This window comes from Myotis lucifugus, unplaced genomic scaffold (assembly GCF_000147115.1).
Source record: "Myotis lucifugus unplaced genomic scaffold, Myoluc2.0 scaffold_131, whole genome shotgun sequence".
Classification (NCBI taxonomy): Eukaryota; Metazoa; Chordata; class Mammalia; order Chiroptera; family Vespertilionidae; genus Myotis; species Myotis lucifugus.
Genome location: NW_005871179.1, coordinates 120,969 through 148,944, shown reverse-complemented (window position 1 = coordinate 148,944; position 27,976 = coordinate 120,969). Strand labels below are relative to the sequence as shown.

At 53.9% G+C, this 27,976-nt stretch overlaps 2 protein-coding genes and 1 long non-coding RNA gene across 8 annotated transcripts in view; 2 read left to right on the top strand and 1 right to left on the bottom strand.

Annotated features, from left to right (window-relative positions):
* Nucleotides 1–27: 27 nt before the first annotated feature.
* Nucleotides 28–27,642, bottom strand: STK40 (serine/threonine kinase 40). The gene is given in 12 exon segments (XM_023758494.1): nt 28–2,328; nt 3,903–3,987; nt 4,409–4,528; nt 4,662–4,771; nt 4,773–4,807; nt 7,392–7,507; nt 11,275–11,327; nt 12,110–12,337; nt 14,370–14,513; nt 14,883–14,968; nt 16,875–16,994; nt 27,517–27,642. Coding segments are annotated over 11 exon segments (1,308 nt in total). The 5' UTR covers nt 16,987–16,994; nt 27,517–27,642; the 3' UTR covers nt 28–2,109.
* LOC106698048 lies at nt 6,554–11,922 on the top strand. Of its 5 annotated transcripts, none has more exons than XR_002830595.1 (4): nt 6,554–6,857; nt 7,621–7,737; nt 8,802–9,484; nt 9,864–11,922. It is a non-coding gene; the product is annotated as an uncharacterized LOC106698048 (long non-coding RNA). The 5 variants fall into 5 exon arrangements; XR_002830596.1 differs by lacking the exon at nt 6,554–6,857 and having other exon boundaries at nt 7,503–7,737; nt 9,864–10,350; nt 10,993–11,922; XR_002830594.1 differs by lacking the exon at nt 6,554–6,857 and having other exon boundaries at nt 7,503–7,737; nt 9,864–10,569; nt 10,993–11,922.
* Nucleotides 17,968–27,976, top strand: part of LOC111827100 — a 39,096-nt gene continuing 29,087 nt past the window's right edge. The window contains exons 1-5 of one of the 2 annotated variants that reach the window (XM_023758495.1): nt 17,968–19,521; nt 20,656–20,731; nt 24,829–24,924; nt 27,114–27,204; nt 27,398–27,553. In XM_023758495.1, the coding sequence (XP_023614263.1) occupies nt 20,681–20,731; nt 24,829–24,924; nt 27,114–27,204; nt 27,398–27,553 (394 nt within the window). In that variant the 5' untranslated portion in view covers nt 17,968–19,521; nt 20,656–20,680. Of the gene's footprint in view, nt 19,522–20,655; nt 20,732–24,562; nt 24,925–27,078; nt 27,205–27,397; nt 27,554–27,976 lie in introns of those variants that run through there. The other variant, XR_002830592.1, reaches the window with a different exon arrangement.

Here is a 27,976-nt window from a genome sequence, read left to right as displayed (position 1 = left end):
GCAAGAAGAGCAGACGGTACAGCCACGGTGGCTCCAGATCAGGAAGTTTTATTGCTGACATGCAGGAAGAGTCCCCATGTAGTACAAAAATATGTCTTTATACAAATTTTTTTGTGACTTTTTCTGTTTTGTTTTGTTTCTTTACAATTGGACTTCTCTCAGCGTGTGACAGTCAGTAAGGGCAGACCCAACCTCCTCTTGTCTGCTTTGCTAGCAATGTCATCAGACACGTGGCTGACCTCTGTCTGATAGGGCTTCGTAGACCTGGAGGATATTGCTTTGAAGAGGAGGAGAAAGACCACACGTGGCCAGCAGCCCGGAGGGTCTGGCCGGCTGCTGGGCAAGGGCACAGCTGAGCCCTCACAGGAGGGAGTCACAGGGGCGGGAGCCCTGGGCCAGACTGCATTTCTACTCCCTTAGGAGACTTCTTTTTGAAATAAATATAGAAAGAGGGCATCCCCGACCCCACAGCAGGACACCTGGCTCTCAGCAGCGACGGCTGGGAGAGCAGAGCTTGGTGCCCGTGGGGAGTAAGTGCTAGGCTCAGGCGGGCTCCCTCAGTCCCACTGAGGCAGAGGCACGAGATGCCCAAGTGCTGGGAGAGGGGTGTGGGGAGGAAGGGGCATGGGTGGCCCTGCTACTGCTGGCAAGAGGTGGCCCCATTTTTTCCAGATGGGGAAACTGAGGCACGAGGAGGTTTGGGAACTTGCCCAAGTCACTCACAGTGAGTCAGCTTTGGGGGAGAGGGCAGCTCGCACTGGGAAACAAGGTCACACAGACCTTGGTCACCTTCCCACTGGGGAGCAAGGACAGGCAGGCAGGGCCCAAGGGCCAGGGCTGCCTGGAGGGGACACTTGGCCTTTCCAAGGGGGGTGGTGGGGAGGCGGGGGAAGGTCTTTGCTTGGCACTGGGCAAGGGCCAAGTCCAGTGAGGGAGCATGGGACGGGGGCATTCTGGTGAGAACAGCATTTCTGGCAAGACGGGCATCCACTTCAAAATCTCGGCTCAAAAAGGGCAGCAGGGCTGTTCTCAAGCCAGACAGGGCCCCCAGTTCCCACAATTCTTTCCAAGAGCCCAGGCCGGAGTCTGCTGGGCGACACCATGTCTGTTACGAGGCAAGGGCAGGGGGGCGATGTCCCCACCGTTCTCTGAACAGAGGGGTGTGGGGAGCGAGAGGGCGTGCCAGCAGGGCACCTGTCCGCGGACAGCCCTGCGCACCCTCCTCAGCCCGCAGGCACCTCTTTCACATCTGTGTTGGCATTACCTCGGTACCGCTGAGGTGGAGAAGGAAACCAGGGTTAATGCGAGTGTGCAGCACCTCAGAGAAGCTACTGAGATGGGAGAAAGAGAACCAAGTCGAGAAAGGCCTCCCCATCACCAGAAGCGAGGAGGGACTGGTGGGCTGGAGGTGGAGAGGGGCCGGCAAGAAGGGGCTTCTGAGCCTAGGGGTGAGGAGGGCCCATCTGCGAGCTGTGGACGCCCTGCTGTCTAGCCAGGCTGGGGCAGGGAGTGACCATGGGCCGAGCCACCTGATGATGGGAGAGAAGTTGGTTTCAGTATAAAAATAAATATATTTGAATTCCACTTAAGATGAGGTGAAGGTTTTCCAAGCTTGGACTGAGGGGCCTGGGGTCAGAGGGGAGGGAGGAAAAGTGACCGTGGGAGGGGTCAGGGAGAGCGGTGGGGAGTGGGCATTCGTTTGGAGAGCCAGCAGCGAGCTGCACTTCCAGCTTATTGGACTGTGGGGAGCAGCTGCCGGGGGCCGGCGGCTGGGGGGCTCCCTCCTCCTCCCTCTCACTCAGTCCAGAGACAGCATGGTTAGAGAGACAGAGGTAGATTAAAACGTCATGATTAAAAGCAGATTAGTTATCTAGGCTTCTCAGATTAAAAAACCAAACAATCAAGCAATCATTCCAAAAGGTAGCTTTGTGGTACCTCTGCTGACCCCATGTGTGACCTGGGCTGTCCCTGGTGGCCCCGTGCCAGCCCGGAGAGAGTCCAGCACTCCAGGGCCCTGACCCAAAGCAGGGCATTCATTGGCTGGGGGCCGGGAAGAGGCGTCGGGTGGTGGTGCCCGTCGGGTGGTGCCGGTGCCCCAGCCCGAGGCGGCTATTTCCGCAGACAGCGCTGTGCCAGGATGGCTGCGTCCAAGGGGTTCATGGGCTGCGCGTCGTGGCCCAGCCGGCGCACCAGCGGCGCGCTGCCGAACTGCCGCTTGGGCACCCAGCTCCGGGCCTCGTGGATGGAGCTCTTCTCCTCGGCCAGCAGCAGCTGCTGCCGCATGTAGTTCTCAAACTCGTACTGGGAGCACTCCTCTGTCACCTTCGCCTGCGAGGCAGAGGGAGGGAGGGAGATAGAGAGGGGGGGGGGAGGCGGGAAAGAGAGGAGTGGGGGCGATGGACAGAGAAGAGCAGGCAGTGAGTGTTAGATCGCCTGGCTCCAGAGGTCTGTCCCCAGGCCCCACACCCTGGGACCCCATCCAGCTGAGGCAGAGTGTGTGGGCCCCTGAAGCCCCTCAGCCGACCTGGACCTCGCCTTGCTGGCCACCCTGGGTGTCACTCCAGCTGAAGCAGACCTGGGATCTGAGCCCCTTCCTAACGCACTCACTGACTCTGAAGCTTTGGCTTCCTCGCCTGCGAAGTGGACAGTAATCTCCCCTCAGAGAGGTTGTCAAGCACCGGGGAGGGGCCGGTGCAGGGCAAGTGTGAAAAAAGAGGCCTGGGGCTGGCTAGTGTGGCCCAGTGGCTAGAGCATCAGCCTGTGCACTGAAGGGTTGCGGGTCTGATTTCCGGTCAAGGGCACATACCTGAGTTGTAGGTATGATCCCCAGCCCTGGTCCAGGCACGTGCAGGAGGCAACCAATCAGTGTGTCTCTCTCATATCAATGTTTCTCTCCCCCTCCTCCTCCCTTCCACTCTCTCTAACAAATATCCTCAGTGAGGATTAACAAAAAGAGGCCTGGGCAGCCGAGCTTCGTTATCCGGGCCCACGCCTGGAGTGGCCCAGGCAGACGGGACAGACTGAAGCGGAAGGTGCCGATGTTGATCAGCTGGGGAAAGCAGGGCGATGGAATCAACTGGGGTTCAAGGCTCAGCTCCACTACTTCCCAGCTGTGTGGCTCTGGGAAACCTGTTTTACCTCTGAACCTCAGTTCCCACTTGTGAAACGCAAACGCGGATAAGAGCACAGGCCACACAGGACTGAAGGAGACGTGCCGGGTGGGCATTCCTCATGTGCCACTGGTGATCTCTCTCAGCTGCTGAACACCCTGGGGCGGTGGGAGCTGGGGGTCGCCTGGGACTCTCTTCCCAGAGCCAGGAGGCTCTGCTGTGGCCCCAGGCCGGTGCCTCCTGGTGCTCCCTGCCCAGTGCATCCCTCCCAAGGGCCTGGCCAACCTCTGTCCTCCAGGGGGCGCCCTAAGATCACCCAGAAGCTGCCTGTGCCCAGGTCTCTGCCCTCACTCCGGGCCCAGCACTTTCTCCAGTGTGGGGAACAGAGGAAGAGAGAAAACGGGGAGAAAATGAATCATTTGGAAAATGAAAAGCAGGAAGGCTGAGAGAACCATGTGAGTCAGAGGGGCAGAGAAATGTGACTGTTTAAAGGGCCAGCCCATGGCAGGAAGAGGAAGCTGAGGGAGGGCCGGGCTGGGCCGCTGTGGGGCCTCCACCTCAGCTGCCCTCTCTCAGGCCACAGAACTGCCAACTGAACTGGACGAGGCAGGCCCCAGGCAGCACAGGGCGAGGACTTAGGTCTCCCTTTCCCGCTCTACGAGCTGGGGACAAAGCTGAGAAGGCCCTGTGGCCTGCTGGGAGCTGCCACCCCCTGTCCCTGCCCAGCCTGCCTTCCTTGGAGGCTGGTCCCCCAGGACTTGGGTAACAACCTGTCTGCCTTTCCCAACTCACCTCCTGGGAGCTGTCCGCATTGCTCATTTGGTCGTCGATGTCAGGGACCACCTGCAGAGGCCCGCTCAGAGACGACAGGGACTGCCTGCAGGGGAGGCAGTCACGTCACACGTCAGCTCGGCTCCAAGCAGCCCCCAGCCCCTGCTCCCCGGTCCTCACTGCTCTAAGACTTGGTTGAAGTCAAAAGACCTGGGTTGGGTCCCAATTCAGCCCCTTCCTGATGTGATTAACTCTGCTTCTCCAAACCTCAGTTTTCCCATCCAATCATAGGGGACAATTTCTACCTCACAGGCTGTGTGTGGTAAGAGCTCAGTGAGATAATGCCCTCCATCACTGGCATCGATGGCAGGCAGGAGGTGCTAGAGCCAAGCGCTGCCAGGACCCTCCCAATCTTGCCCCCGGGGAAAATCTGGAAATTGGACTCTGCTTGGCAGAGAAACAGGCCCAACCTCAGGCTTCTTTCCTGGCAGGATGGGCAGGACCCAGCCCTGCACCAGTCCACTCACCACGAAGCGATGATGGCACTGAGGGCTTCCAGGACGTCGGCGGCAGCCAGGCGCTGTTGGGGGTCGAGGACCAGCAGTTTCCGGATGAGACACACGGTGCTCTCAGAAACCCGCCCGTCCCTGATGGGGGAGGGGGAGAAGGGGAGGCTCAGGTCGGGTGGGCTGGCCTGGGTCTCGGACCCAGGACTCCAGGCCTCCTTGTGTTGTCTCTGCCCCATGAGCCTCCCTCCCCTCCCCAGTGACCCGGACTCACTCGGGGATGGTGTACTCGGCGGCCTTGATCTTCCGGAAGAGCTCCTGGGGGATGCTGTCGTAGAAGGGGAACTGGCCGTAAAGCATGGTGAACAGCACCACGCCCATTTTAACACATGTCACTCGGCTTGCCCCGGTACGGCCGGCCTATGGACACACAGATGCACCCACTTAGCACAAACCCGGAAAGAGACAGGCCTGGCCTCCCTCCGCTTGCCAGCTACCTGCTAAGTATATCCAGGGGCCCCTCTACCTTACCACCCTCACTTCTGGTCACCCTGCCCCCCTTCCTCCCAGAGCAAGCTCTTACCCGGTCCTCCCCCCTCTCTGCCGCCTCTTCAGGCGGATTTAGCTCCTGCTCTGGAGGCCCAGCTTGGCAGGGTGATACCCCACCTCGGGCCTGCCTCCTGCCTCTTCCTCAAAGCACCAGCCGGGCTGCCAGCTCTCGGCCCAGCTCCTAGCAGAGCGGCTCACAGAGCAGGTGGCCAATGTGCATGTGGAACAAAGCTGTGCGGCTCTGGACAAGTCAGCCACACCCATCACGGTTCCCTCAGAGCACTGAGCACAACCTGTAAGGACCCCTTTCTTTGTCTGTCCCCCGTCTCTCCATGGGAAGGCAAGTTTTCACATGCAGGGGCCTCTGCTTCGCTCCCCGCCGAGCCCTGCACCCAGCGCCCAGCACCCAGCATGGGCTCTCACTGGCTAAGGGAATGACTGTCCAGTTGGGTCAACTCTCGGTGCTAACACTGGAAGAAACACTTGTATCTCATTAACCCTCTAGCACAGCTCTGTGAGTTAGATATTTTCTGTTTGTCCACAGAGTAAAATGAGGCCCAGGGGTGTGATCTAAGGTCACATGGCTGATGGAAAAGCCCTGCTTCTCCCATTGCCAGGGCAATCTGTCCATCAACCCTCAACAGCAGAGCTCCTCCCACACGCAGCCGCTGCCTGACCTGCTCCATACCTAGGATGTGGGAGCGCCAGCTCTCCAGCTCTCAGAAAGCCCCTGCCGCCAGTGCCTGGGACACCAGCAGGCTCCGCAGCACCAGGTTCCCTGGACACAACTCAGCCCTCCCATGTGGAGGAGACACTGCTGGGCACCAGGCAGTGCCGGGACAACCTCCGCTGGGTCCCCAAGCCTCCTGGGTGGCTGGAGATGCCTTTGGGGTGGAGGACACTGGTCCCCAAGGGTCCCCCTAGGCCCACTGAAGGTCAAGCAGCTTAAGGGGATGGGACTGTGCACCGAGGCGCTGTCAGACCTCAGCCTGCGCTTCAAAAGGTACCACGGACCCCCTTCACCAAGCCTGTGACTTCTTCTCTAAGTGGCGGAGAGAGACACGACCCCAGAGGCAGCTGAGGCTGGTGCAGCAGGCAGTTGTGTGCAGATAAGCCTCTGCCCAGCTCTCTCGCCCTGAGGCAGCACGGCCCCACCCTTTTCCAACCCCGGATGCTGACCTTTGTTCCCAGGCCCTGCTCCACCAAGTGGGAAACCAACAGAGCCCACTGGGCCACTGTGCGTAGCTCTGTGCCGCTCCACGGAAGGTACGGCCTCTCCTGCAGCAGCGGGAAGGTGGTCCCCGCCAAGATGTCCCAGATGGAGCCTCAGGCAAGGAGGGTGGGGAACCGCGCCAGCCCAAGCTGCCCTGGACTGAGATGACAGCCGGGCGCCGCCTCTAGCAGACAAGCTCTGACCAGCAGGCGACCTTTCCCTGAGCTTTGGCTTCTGCGGAAACACTAACCTTCAAGCTTTCCTTTAGTAATGATGATGCCAGCTAATGTTTGCTGAGCCAGACACGAGGTTAAGGCCTCATCTAATCCCACAGGGACCCACTGAAGTAGGTGTTATTAGCTTCCCAACTTTACAGATGAGAAAGTTGAGGTCCAGAGAGATCGACTCTGCGACTGTGAGGAGGGGACGCCTGTGTGTCTGGTGGTTACACACCCCGGGGACAACCCTGGACCTTCTTCACATGGAATAGACAGCAGATGATATAAACCCTTGGTCCCCTACGGGGTCAGGACGAGAGACCCAATTCGGTAAAGAATGAGCGGGAAAAGGAAAGAAAACCTCTGGTGAAACAGGAGCCTGGGCTTGAGCAGCCTCCGGGTTTACTATTAGCTATGACTTTGGACAAGAGATTTAATCTCTCGGAGCCTCGGTTTTCTCATCGGTAAAAAAGGAATACCAGCAGAATGAGTGAGTGATGTCTTTGAAATGCAAATCTCATCCTGGCACCCTCAGTGAAGACCTGTTCAATGGCTTCCTTTTCACTTGAAATAAAGGATGACGTTTGTTTCTCAATGAGGCCTCCATCAGCCCTTTCATGGTCTGGCCCCTGCCCACCTCTCTGGCCTTGAGCCAGGCTCATTTTCTGAGCAGCAACCACAGGGCCTTCAGTCGGTTCTCCTCCAATGTGCTGTGCTGCCTCCACCTAGTCACACTCCCCATGATTCCCACTTATCCTTCCCATCTCAGTTCAAATGTCACTTCCTTGGGGAAGTCCTTCAAGTGCCTTATTTACACGCACAGAAATCTTCCCTGCCAAGCACTAATCTCAGAGAGTAAATGTGCACTGGTGTGGCCACTGCTGTCTTCCTCCTCCATGAGGCCCCAAGGACAGTACTGGCTGAAGCCACCAGGAAGCCCACAGATAGGGTTTGCGGAAGGAGCGAATTGCTCCGGCGCCGGCTGTGTGTTGGCCTGGGCCCACTGCCTGTGCACCGCACCTACCGCTGAGCACGTCGGGACTGATGTAGGCGGGGCTGCCCCTCTGGTCCTTCAGCAGGTCCCCCTCGCTCACGAGGTGCTTTCCGAGGCAGAAGTTGGTGATGGTTATCCGATGCGTCCTGGGAGTGGGAGGCAGAGAGTGAACACACCTTGGTTCCCATGACACCCCTGCTGCCCTCACCTCCTGTCCAGTGAGCAGAGGACTCATGCCCACATCCTCTCTGCTCCCCAGGCCCTCGCTGCCTTCCCGGGGCTGTGTGGAGAGTGCCCGTGGTGCTGACTCTGGCCACTCACTCTTGGTTGCCACCTGCTGAGCCGTCCAGGCAGGGATCTGAGTCATTCTGACCCGGTGAGTGTTTAAGGGGAGCTCCCCTGAACCTGCTTCCCTAGCTGAGTCTCGGAGTCTTGGGGGGGGGTGGGGTGGGGGACAACAGCTCAGGGCTCGGAACAATTTGCAGGGAGTCCCCAAACAACCTTACATCACGTCTAGATTGGGAGTGATCAGGGATAGTTCAATTCCCACATTTCCACATGAGGAAAAGCCCACAGAGCTGTGGAGCCCACCCTTAGGTGCCACTTTTGTCTCCGTCTGCTGAGCCCTCTGGTCACCCCCATGTCATTATCAATCCGCATCACTGACAGTCTGAAAAGCGAATGTGTACTGAGCACCTACTGGCCTCAGTGCCTGGTGATGACTGTTTCCATTCAACCCTCACACGCCAAGAGGGATTTCAAAGACAATGCAACTAAGGCACAGAGAAGTGCAGGGACTTGTCCAGGGTCACACAGCTAGTGTGCAGTGAACAGGATCCACACTGGGTCTGTCTGACCCTAGGGCCTGCCCTGTAGACTAACCCAGGTGCCCACTGTGTCCTGGACAGTCCCCAACTCTCTCATTCCCCGCCTTGCCCTTCAGATTCTCCCCTGACCTAGAAAGCCATGGATCCCCCATTGGAGTCGTGGCTGAGAGCAGCTCTGGGCTCTGATCCTTTCTGGGAGTTTCACCATGTGAGCAAAATGGCCCAGAGAGGACACCTCACATCCCGTGGGGGCGGGGGTTTGGGGGGCAGTCCCCTTCCAAGAGGCCAGGGAAGGCTTCTTTGTCCCACTGGGGACAGCCAGTGAGGAAGGGTGCTTCTCTGCCCACAGACGAGCAGGGGCTACTGCCCGGCTCTGCTGGCAGTCGCTGGCAGGGAAGCAGCACAAGGGGCCGCGGGCCACCTCTTGAGGATGGAGTGCAGGTCGTGTGGGTCGTGTGGGGCTGAGGGCGGAATTCCCCAGAAGCTGCGTCCAAAATGCTCCCGAGCCTTTCAGCTCTCCGGGGAATTCTGCTGGCACAGGGCTTGGTGCAAAACAAAGGCCAGTCTGTGCTCTGCATTCCGAATGGAAATGTCGACTCTCCTCTCCACACAGGCCCGCCCGTCAGATGCCACAGAAGTCGGACTGGTGGCCCTAGGGCAGCTGGAGCCTGAGAGAGCAGGCAAAGGGTCCAGGCAGGGATCACTGCACGTCAAGCCGTGGATTGCTCCCGCCCTGAACCGCCATGTCACTGTCCTGAACGTGAGACTGCTCAGCCTCTCAAGCGCATGGTCCCCAGAGCAGAGGCACTGGGTTTCCTCCCCGCTCAGAGACGGCTTGGCAGCTGCAGCGCCTCCTGCAGGCGCTCTCTGAGGCTGGGGACACTGGGGGAGGACAGCGCAGCGGGCAGTTTGGTGGGCTTGGGAGTCAGATCCTGGGTTCCGTTCCTGGCTTTGCCACTCCCTGGTTGTGTGGTCCTGGGCATGCTATTTAGTATCTTGCTAAACCTCAATTTCCTCGTCTGTGAAATAGGGAAAATATTAGCACCTAACTCCCAGGACTGTGTTAGGGTTTAACAAGGTAAGAACTTTATCTCAGGGCAAGCACTGGGCCCAGGGCCTGGCGAATAGTCACTGATTACTAACTGCTAGCTCAGATTAGCATGTCATCCCCCGACAGTGGGCAGAAGCTGCCAAAGGAGAACCCTGGGAAAGGCACCATGTCTGAGGGGCAGGAGAGAGGTGCCACTTTGTGTCCACAGGCCCTGGAGCCCACATGCCTCTGCCAGCCTTCTACTAGTAAGTGTGAGGCGGGGGCGGGGGGGGGGGGGCTGGAGGAAAACGCGCCAGAGACTCTGCAGGGTGGGCAGCAGGGTCCACTTGGCTTTCACTGCTCTGCCCGCTGAGGACCCTGGAGCCTCTCCCACAGGAAACCACATGGTCAGCTCCAAGACCTCCTGAAGCTTGGCGACGCTCCCTGCCGGGCCACCACCGCCCAAGTTGGCTGGGTGGTGCACAGATCCCTGGGAGTCCAGACCCCCCAGGCTCGTCAGTCCTGGCAGAAGGGGCGAGGGAAGTGAGGGATGAAGGGAGCTCTGTGTCAGCAGGATCCGCTCTGAGTGAGTCACTCTTTAGCTATGGCCCTTTGGGCTACCACAGTGTTATTCTCCTTTTCTAGGAACTTGGTGTGCAATTTGACTACCCAAAAAGAAAGGAGGAAAAGGAACCCACAGCAAACCTCACATAACCCCAAAAGGGGATTTCAGATTTCAACCCGTGCCTTTCATCCACAGCAGGGCGGACTTGCCACTGTGCTGCTTGGCAAACACTTCTCCCGTTTCCTCCCCGGGAGCACCCTCTGCTGTGAAGACCGGGCAAGTCCTCCAGCTTGTCTGCCTGCCTCTCCAGCTGGAGTTAGGGCCTGGCCTGAGGGGCATGAAGGGGTGGAAGCGCCTCCAGGTTGACTTTGAAAGGATGAAAGCAAGGTCTGGAGAGGACAGGGGTGGGCCCTGGACTCTCAGTGTGGGTGTCTCTGCACCATGCCACTCTGCCCTCTTCCAGAAGAGCTGGGAGTCAAGGGAGAGGGGGCCAGAACCTCCGTCTGACCAGCACAGATGGGACTGTCAGATTAAAGGACTGCTGCCAAGACGAGGGGTCTGAATGAGGTACTGGTGTTCTCAATCAGAGGAAACACACACACACACACACACACACACACACACTGGCATTACTCAAGAGAGGTGTGACCTCTGGACTACCTTCCCCGAATGAAGGGGCCTAGAGAACTGAGAGTTGGAAGCAAATGCATCGCGGAGACAAAGAGGCTTGAGGCATTGGGGTGGACACAGCGCAGGAGCCCTGACTGTGTACCTGCAACCCTCGGGGTGAGCCACCAGATCCCTTCCAAGATCAAGGCCCTCTCTCTGGCTGCTGGGAGTGTTGGTTTCTGACTACTCCTACCTGTGTCCTTCTCGGGAAGTGCCCTTATCCAAAGGAGACTGCCTAAGCTTACGCCCCACCCCGGGCATGGGCCACATTCAGTGGCTGCCCCAGTAGGGGTGCAGGGCCCTGTGCCCCCTTGCCTTGATCTGGGACACCTGAAGGGCCACCTGGCTCTCAAGCTTTCCAGGCCGAGACCATTTCAGGACTGCACCAGAGTTCAGCGTCTGCCTCTGCCCGATCCCGCCCTCTCCTCCCTGAGAGCTCTCCCCAGTAAAACTCCTGCACACACATCTGAGTCTGCTTCCTGGGACCTTGACCTATTTTGCTCATCTGTCATTCTTTCACCCATTTGTCCTTTTTTACAGTCACTTACTGAGCACCCACCAGGCATGGCCAATGAATGGACCAGGGAGGATCTCTGTACTCCTTCCCAGAGCTCTGTCTGTGGCCTTGAAGACTCCTTCCTCATTTCTACGTAGCAAGAAAACAGAAGCAGGCATCCCACCCCACCACCGGGATTCCTGGGAGAAGTGGGCTGTTTTAAGCCAGAATCCCCCTGGGAATCTGCGGGCATGCGATAGCTGGTAGCTGCAGCATGTAGCCTACTCCAACCCCACAGTTACCTCATGAAGAAAAGCAGGTCTCACCTTTTATTGAGCACCATGTTCCCGAGCTTCAGGTCTCTGTGCACAATGTTTTTCTGGAAGACAACAAAATGGTTTGCACCATGAAGGTGAGTGAGGGCTGGGGGCGGCCCAGCCAGCAAGGTGTTTGGGAAGGTGGGATAAAACTCTGTGACATGCCTTTTAAGGCTCTGCCTTGATTTGTAAGCCCCAGACAGACCAGGACTATTCTAAGACCTCATTAGCCATGTGTATGGATGGGGTAATAGGTGAGCTTAGGCAATCTCTGCCCCACCCAGGGCGGGTTCCCAGCTTTATCCGCTCAGGGCAGCAGCCAGTGGGAAAACCCAGTCCTTTCTCCACCTCTATCAAACTTCTTATTGAAAACTAAGCATCTGCCTGGAGCCGGAATCAGAGATGAACTCTCCTGACTCTGGAGACCAAGTCTGCAGGCTTGGCCCACAGAAGCTGTGAGTCTGCAAGAGGCTCTCCTAACCTGGGCATTGGGGTACTTGACACCTCCAATCCTAGGAAAAGCTCAGAGGTAGGCTGTGGCCCCAGTGGATATCTCACAGTCAGCACCCAAGATGGGAGGCTCATGTTTAGCTCCTTGCCTGAGAGGGATCCCTGCTCTGGGCTCTGCTCCGTGCCCATTGCGCCCCCCCCCCCCCCCCCCCCCGCTCAGGATGGTGGGCTGATGCCTGCAGCACTGTGCCTCCCCAGGCATACATGTCATCTGGCCACTGTTCCAGCTGCAAGCACACCTGGGTGAGGGCGGGACAGAGGGTGGCTTTCTGTGGGTTGTGGGGCCCAGGATGCTCTCAGGCCAGAGGAGAGGTTGCAGAGGGTGCAGCCTCACCTGGTGCAGGGCTTCCACCACGCGCACCACGTCGTAGAAGATGACCACGGTCTCCCGCTCGCTGAGCCTCTTCTCCTTGATGACGTAGTGCTGCAGGTTGATCAGGTCGGCGGTCTTGTCGCTGAAGTCGTGCGCACAGAGGCAGTCCAGAACAAGGCAGATGCGCTTCTTTGTCTTCTTAACCATTCGGCTGGATTCTGTGTCCTCAACGATTTCACAGGTACGGTCCTGGGAGGCAAGGGGGCTGATGGAACTGGGGCCAGGGCTTTGGGACTCTCCTCTGGAGCCAAACACACAAAGCAATGAGGGAGCCGGGGAGAAGCCTGCATGTGTGTGGGTGAGGAAGGCCTGAGGCCTGGGCAGCATGGACCATGGGGCAATGCCTGGCTTCCCATGTACCAGTGCCAGGCCGAGCAGGGGATGAGGTTACAGTAGCTCATGTGCAAGATTCATGCTTTGACTCTAATACTAAGGGTTTGGATTAGGGCTGAGCATTTAAAGCCAAAGGGTCCCCTGAGTCCAGAGTAGAGGCTGTAAACCCAGGACCCTGGACACCCTCCCCTCCTCGGCACTCCAGGGATCCCAGCAACGACCACAGCACACTTCCTTCCAATGTCCAAGTGGTGGCTGTGAAGTGTTTTGTGTGTCCCAGACAACTGTTTCACATGGAAGAGGGACTCATGGGCAGTCTCTGGCTCCTCACCTGCAAATGGGAGCCAGTAACCCCTGCCTCACAGGTCCCTGGGAATAAGACAACCAGACTGAGTGCCAGTCCCCCGCCCCAGCCAGGGCTCAGTAGGTGGGCCCTGCTACCAACACCACGGTGGCAAGTTCTGCACCCACTCCCCTGCTGAAAAGACATTTCAAGTAAGAAAAAAACAGGCACAACACGGGAACCTTCATCCTACCAGCGTGAGGAGGCCCTCGGTGTCATCCAGCCCCTGGGAGCTCCCGGGGACTGAACATCCACACTCTGATTCTCCCTTCCCCAGAGACCCAACAGTGTCTGGCACGCAGCTGACTCTAGAAACACTAATCACCCAGGTTCTCTTGTCTACAACGATATGGCCCAGGCCAAGCTTTGGAAGCTGGCAGAAATGAAGTACTAAGAAATCACAATCTCCCTCAGTTTGACTTCATGCTTAAGGGAAACACTAGTTTTCAGAGTTGCCTGATGATATAGAGTTGCCTGTAATTGTGCCTCAGAATGAAGACCTGAGTGGGGTGTATGTGTGGGGTGAGAGGCATTCTAATTTATTTTATTTCGGGAAATCAAGCCGACAAGGAGTTTTTACTGCCTGAAATAACAGCCACGATGAGAGTGCAAACGGGGCAGCTCGGGGCTTTGCACACTCATTCATCTTCCCACCACTGAACAAGGTGGACATCACTGTCGTTAGCCTCATGTCAAAGATGAGGAATCTGAGGCCAGGGGACCTGAGTGACTTGCCCGAGGTCACACAACCTGAACCCAGGACTGCTGGCTCCAAAACTTGTGTGCACCCCCTGCCACCATGCTGCTTTCCTGCACCAAGTCCATCGGAGCAAGAAGGGGCCCTGGCCAGTGCGGCGGCTAAGGGCACTGCAGAGGCTCTGCTGAGTCCTGAGTAGGCGGCCTCCTGGGCATCTGAGCCGCTTCTCTACTTCTGAAGACACAATTTCAGTTCCGCCCCGAGGAGGGCTCTTTTCAGGGTACACATTGCTAATTAGCACCTTTCCTGAGGGACCTGGGACATCGGGGCACGGGCTCAGGGACACTTGTTGAACAAACTGGAATGCCTGGGCGGACAGGACTGTTGGTGCCAAAATAACTGAGGTGGCTCCAAGTGCCCGTTCTTCCTCACAGCCCTCCCTTCTACCCTGGCCAGGCCAATTCCTGACAAAACAGTAGAATGAGCCTGTGTCTTTAAATGACTTCCTGCTTTCCTCTTTTCTCAGAAAATCAGCTTTTCAAAGAAAGGCTGTAAGATGCGAACTGTGTGCCTTCCTGCTAGGCTGTGATCATCACAGCAGGATTGTGGGGCTGACCCAGTCTGACCTCTAGCCCAGCGGTCACCAACCGGTGATCCACAAACCACTGGTAGTCCGTGAGGTCCGAAAGGTTGGCGACTGCTGCTCTAGCCCGCCCGGCCCAGAAAGTCATGACACACCCAGCACGCTGGGGTCACAAGGGTGAGCTGCTCCAAGAACTGGTGTGGCCCTAGCAAGTGCCAGCCCAGGGTGGGGGGTCAGGGAAAGGAGGGAACAGGCAGCCACTCACCTGGAAGAGCCCGTGGTGGTGAACCACGCCGTCCTGTGTGTGGAGGAGGGAGAGCAGAGAGTACTCGGTGTGTAACAGCATCTTGCCTTGCCTCTCCTCTTGGCTTTCTATTCCTTGGTCCCCCCTCTCCTCAAGGGTAAGGATCTTTAGGAAGGCACACACACACACAAAAAGAAAAACAACCCAAAAAACCTTACTTTATAGAGCAGAGTGACCAGAACAGGAAAAGCAGGGGCTCACATTCTCTCATGCAATACTTGCACACACACACTCACACACACACCTACGAAGTGCAACAGTTTTTCTTAATGTGATGGCAATGTAATTTATGCACAGATAAAGCTCGTTAAATCAAGAGCTGTTCAGAGGGAGGCTGTGAACTTGATTGTTTCTCAGGAAGAAATAGTGCCACTCTTGCTCACAAGTGGTGCAGGTGCGAAGGGAGAGAAAAGGGAGCCAGGCTGGCAGGATGGCCCGAGTCCCCGGGACCCTGGCCTCAGGTGCCTCACTTACCTTCAGCTGATAGAAGTCATCTGTGCCATCTTTCCTCGCCAGACACTGCACAATGCTTTGCACCGGTGAGTTGCCCAGACGGGGACCTGCGGCACAGAGATCAGCTGGCTTACTGCTCAAAAGCCTATCTATAGTGGCACCATCACCACCTGGTCTTTGGCTCGTTCTTCTCCTCAGAGGGCACCACTCAACTCACCCCATAACAGCTCTCCTGGGGGAGAGTTTTCATGGTCTCCCCTCCAAAAATGGAGGCTATGTGTGCATCTGCCTGAGGTACACTTGGCTTTTACAGTCCCATTCTAAAAAAGAGGGGTTTTCAACAGTGGGTGCAGGCTGGACTCTGAGGAGCATGTGTCAAAAAAAGAGCTCCCGGCTGCAACGTGCCCCTCTGAATCAGCAACTCCAGGGTGAGAATCCAGGAAACCACAGCTCTGACAGGTTCCCACAGTAGCCTGATATAGCCACCTGGCCCCAGTCCAAGGACCAGCTTTTGGGAACTTGTGTATTTCTGGAGAAGTATACTGCTTGTCCTGTGAGAGCACCCTGCCTGAGCTTTCAGGGCATAAAGCCGATGATGTCACCATGTCACTGCACTGATAACAACTCGTAACAGTGCTCCACAGCTCTTACTATGCAATCAAAACTCCTTTTTGGACATCCAAGGTCATACATGATTTGGTTCCTACCCATCTTCCTACCTGGTTGTATTTCCCCACTCCACTCACCACACTCTAGCTCAGTGGTCAGCAAACTGTGGCTCGGCAAACTGCGGCTCGCGAGCCACATGCGGCTCTTTGGCCCCTTGAGTGTGGCTCTTCCACAAAATACCAACTTCTGTGCATGAATACCGAAGTTTCAATCGCTCTGTACGTGCGTGCCCGCACGTGGTATTTTGTGGAAGAGCCACACTCAAGGGGCCAAAGAGCCACATGTGGCTCGCAAGCCGCGATTTGCCGACCATGGCTCTGGCTACACTGGCTTCTTAATTCCTAAGACAGTAAGGCCTTTCCTGCCTCTGGGCTTTTGCATTTGCTGTTCTTTCTGTCTAGAATGCTTTACCCCTGCTTTTCACATGGTTGGCTCCTTCTTATCCTCAGCTGTCAGCTCAATGTCATCTCCTATACAGAACCTTCCTTGTCTATACTATCTCCTGGCCCTTCTTACTCACATCACCTTGTTTACTTCCTTAAAGGCACCTACTGGGCCTTCCAGTGATGATCTTGTGTGTTGTTTACTGTTTCTTTTTGCAACTAGAATGTTAAGTTCTGTGAGGGCAGGAACTGGTCTGTCACATTCACTGCTGCACCCCTGCAAACAGCACAGGTCTGGCCAGAGTGAGCACCACTGACTCACTGAATGACTGCAGCTGGAACTCTCTTGTATCCTTAAGTCCAGATGTTGTTCCCCCACACACCCAGCCTCTGGCTGCTAGGGAGTCAGGGTCCTCAGAGCCCACCCCACCTGCAACCCTGAGCATAAGCAACCGGGACTTGCTGGACCTCTAACATCACGCAGAAGGCCCAGCTGCTCCTCGGGACCACTGGGAATACCCAATTCTACAGGATTTCTGTGCCACCTTTACAGGAAGTTTCAGGGGCTATATTGACCACTGTGTGAAATTAATTATGCTCTCCAAGAGTGGTCCACAAAGTGACTTGGATGGCCCTTGGGATTCAATGCAGCTTGTGTGTTTCCCATGGGCGACATCGTAGGGACAGATAGTCTAGCTCTCAGCTAAGACTGATCTAAGGCTGGTGCCTCTACAACAAAGGTGACAATTCTTGGTACAGGATGACCTAAAGCTCTGGGCCTCCCACTGCCATAAACAGACTCTAGTTAAGGCGGTGAGGCTGGGCCAGACCCAGGGTTGGTTAGGACCCCACACTGTGGTGGGTGTGACACTTCACTCTGCGCGTCCGCAGGTCAGACTGTGCATGCCAGTGCGCCCTGCCCCTGCCCCAGCACCCACTCACCCAGAAGGGAGAGGCTTACCCAGGATGAATGGTCCAGCTCTCTTCGCATTATTTCCAGAAATCCCACTTCCTAGAGCCTTCGCCCTGGCCGACGTTTCCCCAGCCCCTCTGTCTGATGCTCTCCGCTTCATCCTCAGCTCTAGACAAGACAGAAAGAGCCCCTCTCACTGAGCAAGTCAGCGCATTTCCTTACGCTAACCCAGCCTCCAAGTCTCTGACTTGGGGATGCGTCACACAGCTGCTGCTGCTGTCGCTGCCACCTCCTCCCCCTCCCAGAGGAGAACTGAAGGTTCCCGGTGACAAAGAACCAGGGCTCCTTTACTTGGGATTAATTAGGGGCTTGAGGGAGTGTACTGGTTACAGAGGTGGGCAGCCAGCTTGCCTCAAAGGGGCCGGTAAAATGCAGAGAGAACACTGGGTTTTGTGCAGATGCAAATTGGGTTCCCCAAGAGATCACCACAGAGAGGAGAGCTGGCTGAGAATTTACTATTCCCAAAGTAAGGCCTTCCCCCCAATTTCCTATAGCCAGTGGCCTGAGGGCTGATCCCTGGGTCCCACTCCACCCCCAATGTTATGACCTCTGCGGTGTGGTGGGGTGTGGACCCCGGGAAATGGTGAACATGAGGCCCGGGGATTCTTATGCCCACAAAGTATACTGTACAGGTCACTACCAAGAATCTCCTCTCTCCAACTCCCCTTGACCCTTAAGTCCTCTCAGATGGAAGAACATCCCAAAGTTGTCAATCGGGGGGTGGGGTGGGGTGGGTGTTTAACTTTGCTTTCTCTTCCTTCCTCCTATCTTCAAAATTTTCTTAAATTACTTTTAAGAAAAATACTGTGCATTTAGGAGCCAGATAAAGAACACCAATGGAGGTCACGATCACTATGATTTGCCTGGTAATCCCTATCTCCTCCAGGGTTAAAACAAAAGGTTGACCCAGGAGCTAGATGCTTGAAGATGTACATCTTTAGATATGGATTTTTAATTTGTTACTAAAATATATATATTTTTTATTGATTTCAGAAAGGAAGGGAGAGGGAGAGAGAAATAGAATCAATGATGAGAGAGAACCTCATTGATCGGCTGCCTCCTACACACCCCACACTGGGAATTGATCCCGCAACCTGGGCATGTACCCTGACTGGAAATCAAACCGTGACCTCCTGGTTCATAGGTCAATGCTCAACCACTGAGCCTCACTGGCCAAGCTAGAATGGATTTTAAAAAAGGAGTCACTCTCTAGCTCTCTATAGTTAACACCTTGGGAATGCAGCGTCCTGGAGGTGGGGTGAGGAAACAGATGCACACAGATGAGTTCCACAGAGCGGGCAGAGGGCCACAGGGATGCCCAGGGAAGGCTGGTTGCCCAATCCCGAGGAGAGGCCCTGGCCCGAGGTAGGTGAGGGGGCTCAGGGGAAACTTCTCTGAGGAGGTGGTACTGGAATGGGCCAGGCAGAGGAACCTGGGTGAGCAAACGTACGAAGGTAAGAAATGACACATAAGCAGCCAACTCCAAGCAGTCTGTGTCACTGGAGTACACGGTGTGCAGCAGGGAGTGGAGAGAGGTGACCAGAGGAGGGGCCAGGACCACATCTAGGGGACCCGATGGCCATGTCAGGAGTGAAACCTTTAGAGGTTTAACAATCAGCCCTAAACTTCTGTAATTTATTTCTTCATACAAAAGTAATTGGCATTCCCTGCAGAAACACTAGAAAATACAGATATGCAAAAATAAGAAAGATACCCGTGACCTCACCACCCAGATGTAATCGCTGTTAACATTCAAGCAGACTTTCCTGTGTGTGTTTGTATAGGTGTGTGCTTACAGTGTTTTATGGTATGTAAACTCATTAAGGCTGTAAACAAACTAAAATAAAACACCATATTAACATCCCCTCATGACAATATTCTTCTGTAGCATCACTTGAAATAGCTGCACAGTCTCCTTGGTAAGAATATGTCATGATTTATTGGACCACACCCCTATTCATGGACATCTACTCTATCCATTTCTAAATATTTTTATTAACAGCCATACACCTACATCTTGGCGTACTTGTCTCTCTCCCTCAAGATAAACTCTAAGAAGTGGAATTGCAGGGTCAAAAGGGGAGCATGTTTTAAAGGTGCTTCACATATACTGCCACGCTGCTCTCAGGGAGGCTGAGCCAATTGATATCTCATCAGCGGTGTGGGCGAGAAAGGCCCAGGACCTGCTCCAGGACTATGTCCTTATTTTAAAGACTGCCAATTTGATGGGCAATAAAAAGCATATCATTGTTTAAATTAATAATTCCTTAGTTATTCATGAGGTTGAACTTATTTCACATGCTTACTGGTTGTATGTATTATTTTTTATGAATTTCCAGTTCATATTTTTCTATTTTTTTTATTGTTGTGTATTAGTTACACTGGTTTTTAGAAACTATACATTAAGAATATAACTGGGAACAACAGGGGAGAGGTCAATGGGGGGAAAAGGGGACATATATAATACTTTAAACAATAAAGAATTTTAAAAAAAGAATATAACTGGCACAGGATGTCGTTTTTCTCAATCTTTTAACTTTTTAAAATGAAGAAAAAAAAAAGGTTAAACAGTTCTCTTTTCCTTTAGTTTGTTTTTGCTGTTATTCCTGGAAGGCTGTCTCTACTCTGAGAACAGGTGTGGATCCACTAGTCAGGTTACTTTAACTCTTTACACGCTGTCATTCTGGCCCTTCTTCTAAATCCCAGGAGACTGACTCCAGTAGTGAACTGGAAGTAGGAGAGATGGCCTGATGTACTTCTAGCCCCTCCCAGGCTGGCTTCCCGTCAAGCCCGTTTGTTTCAGAGCTGTGTCACTGAGGAGCAGTCCCAGGGTTTCATTATAAGAGAAGCTGGGACCATGTAACTCAGTAGGCCCTGACCGTCCACAGATGGAGAAGCCATGGCTAGGCTCCGCCTTGACTTCTGCCAAAGCTCATGCTGGAAACAGACTCAAAATCGTTCACACAAAAGCAGGGAAAAATAAAACAGCTTTTAGACTTCATAGCTGGGCACATGTGCCTAGAGCAGTGTTCCTGTTCTTTGCCTGGCTAACTTCTATGCATCCTTCTCAATTTAAGTATCACTTCCTCAGAGAAGCCTTCCTGGACAGCCCCACCACCAGTGGGTCCCAGCTAGTCTCACTTGGCTTCCTGTAATTTTCACTTGCAGCACTTTCCATATTTTATGGTTATATATTTATTTGTGTGTTTATATGCTTAATGTCTTACCCCCACCACTAGACAAAAAATTCCATAAGAAAAAAACACACCATTGGACCCCAAGTTCCTGGCCCCGCAGATACTCCACGCTTGGCTGGATGCCTTCCCTCCAGGTGTGGGTAGTTCTCACAGGTCAGCAGCCTTGAGCTGGAGCTGCCCCTGTCCTGGTAGATAAGCTGGTTTCACGCCATTGTGGCCCTGTCCCCTTTCTAACGGAGCACTAAGCCTCCTCTCTTTCCCTGGTTCCCTGGAGAGTACCTCGGAGGCCTCATCATATCTGTATAGACGCTGCTGAGGCGCCTACGCACAGGCATGGTCTAGACTAGACAACAGTTTGCTGCGAGCAGCTGCAGCACAGACAATGAGTGGGCTCAGCTTGACCCCACCCACCCCACTCAAGATTCAACTCAAGTAAATGGCATGGGAACTGCTCCAAATGTAGGCAGACAGAAGGATGGGAGCAGACGGGCAGGGAGAGGGAAAAGATGCTGCTGGCAGGGGAGGGGTAGCAAGGCTGCTTTCCTTCCTGAGCATCCCTTCTTGCCACGCAGAGCTGGCGGATGCAAAGGAAGCAGCATGAGGAGGGGCGTCTGGAAAAGCGGAAGCTGCTGCAGGCTCACTAATGAGGTGAGCAAAGACTGAGGACAGACCCTCCTGCCCCTCAACCCCCACTAATGCACAGGGAGGGTGTGCCCGCTTTCAAATCCTCCTGATGTGTCCCCCTTCAGAGGCACACCTGCAAATGGCACCAATGCTCCCTGGGGGCATCCTGCCTTCACAGCGAGATCTGCAATGTGGAAGCTCTGGCTACTCTGGTCTTACAGTGGTTCTCAACCTTCCTAATGCCACGACCCTTTAATACAGTTCCTCATGTTGGGGTGACCCCCTACCATAAAATTATTTTCGTTGCTACTTCATAACTGCAATTTTGCTACTGTTATGAATCGTAATGTAAATATCTGATATGCTATTATCAGATACTTGGGGCCAGGCTCCTCCAGAGACACTGGTCCTCAGGTGGGGTGAAGAGCCCTGGCCCAGCCTGTCTAAGTGGTAGCCGTTTGCTGGTGCTTCCTGGGTGCACTGCTCAGCTCCCCAGGAACTTAGCAATCTTGGCTTGGAAGTCTCTGGAGCTTTAAATCTGCCAACTATTCGTGCGGTATCCTCCCACATCATGGCTGGTTCCCTTAGAACCTGGACTCAACAGGAAGCTGAGGGGTGGAGGCTGGGAAGGAGGCACTGAATGAGAACCCAGCCTGGCAGCCCTGCCTCCTGCAGGCTGCGCTTCTCAACCTGGATAGTGGGAGCTGGGGGGGTCGTTTGCTTGGCCCAGCCTAGGGAGCAAATTGTGGGCCTTAGAATAAGGGCCAACTCTGTGACAGCCATCATGGCATGCCCAGAAGAGGGGAGGCCTGCCCTACCCTGTCAATTTGGGGTTAAGGTCATGTCACCCCAAAGCTGCTTGACCATGTGGGCCCAGCTCTCCCAGAAGGCAATGAAGGCCAGGCCACTAGCAACACATAAGGTTCTAAGTCCCATCTAGCTGAGTCCAGGGGTGTAGTGTGACAGGGTACAGCATAGTTGGGTGGGGTAGAGCCGGCAGAACACACTATGGCAGGGCACAGTTCAACATGGTGGACATACCACCAACCCCAAAAGGAGGTGGGCTAAAAAGAGAGACGGTACTAAGGCCTCCCAAGCTCAGTCTTCCTCAACTCCACCCAACTACAAAGCAGCTGAAGCCTGGCCAAGGCAAGGAGGAGACCCTCACTCACACCAGAAGCACCCCCCAGGCCTTCACACATGCGCAGACGCATGGCCCTAGGCAGGGGACACTCACATGTGCACAGAGCCAGAGCAAACCCCCACTACCGGCAACATGAAGGGCAGCTGTGGGACCTGCTCCCATGTGCAGAAAGTTCTGCATTCAACCTCATCCTAGGCTTCTTGCTCTGGGTTCCTGGAGACATGTGTGACCTTGCAAACCAAACCGGTAAAGGCCGAGTACGAGGGCAGTCCCCGTGACCTCGGCCCAGCGCAGCACTTGCTGTGTGTGCATGTGTGACAACAGCAGCTGGAAGCCACAATTTGTCAGCAGCCTCTTTTTGTGCTCCTGCTAGAAGCCAAAGGACTGTACCGACACTGCAGGATCAGGCTGGGCCGAAGCCATCAATATTCAAGCCGTTCCTGTCAGCAGCCCCTATCCCTACTCCCATGTTTCCTGGGTCGGTCAAAACAAAACAAACAAATCAACAAAAAGCTTCTGAGCTGTACAGGATTCTGTCCTTTGGACAGGACCTGGGGCAGTGCCTGCTGAAGCAGGGCCCCACACCTCTGTCCAGCCCACCTGGCACCTGGAAGTGCACACAGAACTCCCACCCACCCCTAGCATCAATCCTTTCTGCCACAGGTAAAGGGGCTGCGTGTCCAAACCCACAGCAGCTCCCAGGAGGAGGCCAGAGTGAGTCTCTGCTCACAGGACACCAGGGCAGCAGAACAAAGTGGTTAGAGCAACGCGTGCTGGTCTTTTACCTGTCAAACAAAGAGAAACTCATATAGCACGTGGGGGTGAAAGGACTGGGGGCTCCAGCTGTCCTGTGGGTGGCCCCATCCTATGCCTCAGGCTGAAGGGATGGGAACTGGAAGGGAACCTCTGAGTCAGAGCAAGGGTTGGATGAGCCACACCCGGGTTCAAAGCCTAGCACCATTACTTAGTAGTGATGAGATCTTAGACAAATGATTTGCTCTGTATCTGCAAAGTGGTGTGCAATATCTACCTTCCAAGGCTGGTCTAAGGATGGAGTGAGATAGTCCACACAACAGGCTCAGCAGAGTTCCTACTGGCACATTGTAAGCATGTGATGAATTGTGCTGTTTGCTTAAAACACAGTAGCTTTGAATTTCTCCTGCCCAAAGAGAAGGGGATAGTTAGGTACTGAGTTAGGAAGGTGGGGAGCAGACGGAAGGTAACCAGATTAAAGGCTGAAGAGACCTTAAACCTGCTGTCTGCTGGCCTGAGACTACAGGCTGGGGGTCTGATGGCCAGCCTGAGTGACATGCTCAACTCAGTGTGGGGGGAAGGAGAGGCCTGGGCATTAACTGCGCTGCGGAGGAGGAGAGCGCTGTGGGCAGGGCCAGTGCATTCTGTAGCAGAGGGCAGAGTACAGTTGCCTTGTGGGCCAAGGGGAGCACCTACTCTTTTGGGCAGAGGCACACCTCATCTCATCGTCTTGTTTTGTTCATTGGTCTATGGGGGAAGCAAAAGCTGGAGCACCAGCTGGCAATTATACTCGGGCACAGGAAGGGACTGTAGGAGGATGAGGCCATCTCAAATGGGTCCTTCATTATGATCCGGTGATGGAATTAAGACCTAGTGCCACTAGTCCAAGATCTCCTGGAGCAGGACTGGGGTGGGGGGGTGGGGGGTGGGACAGAGCACATATACTGGGCCATAAAACTTATACTATCTAAGGACATAACTTTTGTCACTTTCTGCACTTGTCAAAATGACTGAATGGTACAATTAAAAGATCTGTGAAAGTCACTATGTGTAAATAAATTAATAAAAAAGCAAGCTGCAACCTTAACCAAATGGTCAAAGTTAATACCACCAATAGCAGAACAAACTGGCATCATGTTACTCCTAATATGATGCACTTAGAAAGATACATCACTTATGTTACTTTTTCTTTTTTAACTAAAAATGCATAAACCACATCTGATCATGAGTCACACCCAAACTGAAGGACATTCAACAAAACAGGCCTATATGCTTCAAAAACATCAATGTTGGATAGGTTTTTAAAAGGCGGAAGAACTATTTGAGATTAAAGGAGACTAAAGACATATGACAAGTAAATGCGATGGGTCATCCTGGGGTGGGAGTGGGGGGGAATTATAAAGAATATGACTTGCGCCCTAACCGGTTTGGCTCAGTGGATAGAGCGTCAGCCTGCGGACTGCAGGGTTCCAGGTTCGATTCTAATCAAGGGCATGTACCTTGGTTGCGGGCACATCCCCTGTAAGGGGTGTGCAGGAGGCAGCTGATCAATGTTTCTCTCTCATCGATGTTTCTAACTCTCTATCCTTCTCCCTTCTCTCTGTAAAAAATCAATAATATATGTTAAAAAAAAAAAGAATATGACTCGGAAGCCCAAGGTTGTGGGTTTGATCCCGGGTCAGGACACATATAAAAATCAACCAATGAATGCATAAATAAGTAGAACAACAAACTGACGTTTCTCTCTCTCTCTCTCTCTCTCTCTCTCTCTCTCTCTGATTTTTAAAAAGTTAAAAAAAGAATATGACTGGGCAACTGGAGAAATTTTTTTTAAATATATTTTATTGATTTTTTTACAGAGCGGAAGGGAGAGAGATAGTTAGAAACATCGATGAGAGAGAAACATCGATCAGCTGCCTCCTGCACATCTCCTACTGGGGATGTGCCCACAACCCAGGTACATGCCCTTGACCGGAATCGAACCTGGGACCTTTCAGTCCGCAGGCCGACGCTCTATCCACTGAGCCAAACCGGTTTCGGCAACTGGAGAAATTTGAATATGAACTGTGTATTAGATAATAGTATTGCGTCAATGTTAAATTTTCTGAATTTGAAAATTGTATTGTGGAATAGTACAGGACGTAGGAGATTGTCTTTGTTTTTCAGGCGATAGATGCTAGTGTATGTGGGTGAAGGGTCATGATGTAATTTACTTTCATTTCAGGTGCCTGGAGACAGAGGAGAAAGTGAACCTGCTGAAAAAGCTCCCCAGACCCTGGAGGAATATGCTGTCAGATTCACAGGTTCAAAGGGATTTCTGGTGGGTACACAGCCCACAGTGGCAGAACTTGGAATCTCATACTTGTTGGGCAGAGCCAGCCCAGCATGAACAGAAGTTCTGTCTTGACTGTTCCCCTTCCTTCCCCACCCCAAACACTGTGCTAAAGGAATGGGGATGGGGGTGGGGAGATGCCTTTGTGCAATCTCCAGGTCTGCCACCTGGTGGCGTCTTTCTGCAGCTCATCTTCAAAGGGTTTCTCTTGGCACCAGCATGGGGCACTGCTCCCCAGGATGCTGATCAGGAACGATACAGGAATGACTCCACTAGAAGACCCCACCTCAGCTGCCTATGTAATTGGGGCTGGACAAACAGATTCCAGCAGCTGCACTTGATCCCCTGCTTGGGGACCTGGGGCTATAGTATCTGTCTGTCTCTGCTGTGGGGGGTCTGCCAATACTCCCGTGGTCTTCAGGAAGAAACAAATTCCTCAGTGAGCCTGGCTAGACCCAGGCTACCTCTCCAGTGTCACTGCCCTTTTATGCCTCCTACATCCAGCCACACCAAATGACACAATTCCTTGATTGTGCAATGAACAGGTTTGCCTGCCCTCCCCTTTCTGTCTGGCTTGTCTTTCTCCCTTAGTCCTCACTTGCCACTTTCTGCACTAAGTCCTCAACTCCTCCAGCTCCCAGGGCACCTGAGCATACCTGTCCCCTCCTGCTGTGCTGTACCACTGGCTTACCTTCCTGATTGCCCCTACCCCAGGTTGTGTGCAACCCTTTGGGAGCAACCCCAATTCATCTCTGCTTTTCTGCACCTCACCCAGTGCCTGGAAAACTGCTGAATGAGAAAAGGAAGGATGCAGAACTGTTTGTTGTACACCCAGAAGGCACTAAAGCCCATATGGGGCAGGGGACAGAGCTTGAGATCACCCAACTAGAAGCCAGGGGTTGGAGTGGGACCCAGAAGTATGGATGTCTACCAGCTCATGGCAGGAGACAGAATCCAGGATCAGAGAGATGGGGTGTGGGGGATGACATAGTGGTAGGTGACTGGGCTGCAGTGGTGCTGGGAAGAGTCTGTCCAGGAAAAGTCTCGTGTCAGAAATGTCTGGGTGCCTGAGGCAAGGCTTTCTAAGCTGGCTGATGGCCAGAGGCTGTGCTTAGACAGTGCTTGCTGCTGGAGAGCAGCCTCCACTGAGGAATGAAGCCCATTCACAGCATGCCTGCAGCTTGGGCCCACCCCTCACAGGCAGGACAGACCAGGCCCCTTTTTGCTGAATTCAGCTAAAAGATCTGCTTTCCTGCAGTAAGACGTGGAGCGTGAGAGTGACAGCCTGGCCTGCCCCTCACACCAGGGACAGTCCTCCTGGCCACTCTAGGTTTGAAGTGTGAAGGTTCTTCTGCTGGTCAGAAAAATTCCTACCACTCTTACTTTCCCCAGAAAAGAGAACTTCTGGCCCAGCTTTGTGTTTAGCTGATTGTATTGCAATGAATGATGAGACTTGAGGTGAGCAGGGTGAAACCTGAATATAAGATCCAACTAAGATGATCTGTGGATCCATGCTTTATAGAGCAGACCCCTCCACACGAGAGGGAAAACAGTTCCCTGGAAAACCTCCTGGGCCCCTTTCTGGATGGTGAATTTTGGGCTCAGGACCTACTGGGAAGCCCACACCTGACATTAACTAACTTTGTACAGGCTTTATAGCTTACAATGCACTTTCAGACACACTATTGTAACTACTGGCCCCGCCCCCAGAATATATCCTATATAATAAAAGGCTAATATGCAAATCGACCGAACGAAGGAATGACTGGTCGCTATGATGCGCACTGACCACCAGGGGGAAGATGCTCAATACAGGAGCTGCCCCCTGGTGGTCAGTGCGCCAGAAGCTGGGCTCATGGCTGGTGAGCGCAGTGGCGGTGGTGGGAGCCTCTCCTGCCTCCGGGGCAGTGCTAAGGATGTCCGACTGTGAGAGGGTGCAGGCTGGGCTGAGGGACAACACCCTCCCCCGCACGAATTTCGTGCACTGGGCCTCTAGTGTTCTAGAAAAAGAAACTGAAGCTCAGAAATACTGAGAGACCTGCTTAGTCTCCTGCCTAGTTGTTGAAAGAGTTCACCTATGTGAACACAGGTTTTCCAACTCTGAATCCCACATATTTCTACTTGACCACACTGCTTCCTTAGCTGCTTTCTCCACCTGATGTCTGCTGTGGTTCTAGCATGCCAACCAGAGAGGACAGCACCCTCTGGACTTCCTTACAAGCAATCATTCTCCTGGAATCAGGGAGCTGCCAAGCCAGAAAGCATCAGGTGAGCAGGGAGAGAGGGGTCATGCTTGTCCCTGGAGGAGGTGCATTTCAGGGCCCCCCTGGAGAAAAGGGCTGAGTCCAAGGCGGGGTTACTGACACATCCTCCCACCAGCCAATAGGGCAGTGTCCTACACCCCTCCCTGACTCACACACTCTGGGAGTCACCCTCACCGCACCTCAATATTCACGCATAGGTGCTTCTACCAGCACCACCATCTTCCCTACAGGCCTATTCTCCGCCTACAAAGTCAACCCAGAGAACCAAGAGGAATTCACAGAACCAAGTGTTTCAGATGATGGACCAGTCACTCACATGCCAGATGGGAGAGCAAGGTGGATTTTGGGGTCAGGTAGGCCGGTTTCAAATTTCAGTTTGCCTCATTCACTTGCTTTGTGACCCTGAAATAGTCACCGATCCTCTGTGAGAGTCGCCTCCACTCCGTGGGCCTCAGTTTCCTCATCTCTAAAGTGGGATGAGTGAAGGATCAGACAGGATGTTGTGGCTGGTGGTCTCAAGGGCTATGTTGGATGAAAGGTGAGCATTCCCTGTTCCATGCTGAGCAACCTTCCTGGTGACAAGTCTCTCCAAGCAAATACCTTTTAAACTATCATTTAATGGGCGTCTACTGCTTGCCAAGAACTATTCTTAGTGTTCCTGAGATTTTCTTCAATTCTCACAACTTTATGAGGGAAAGATTTCCCCCTTTCACTGCTGACGAGTCAAAGCCCAGAGATCCTGGTCCAGCTCACCCGCCTGGAGGAGGCTGCCTGCG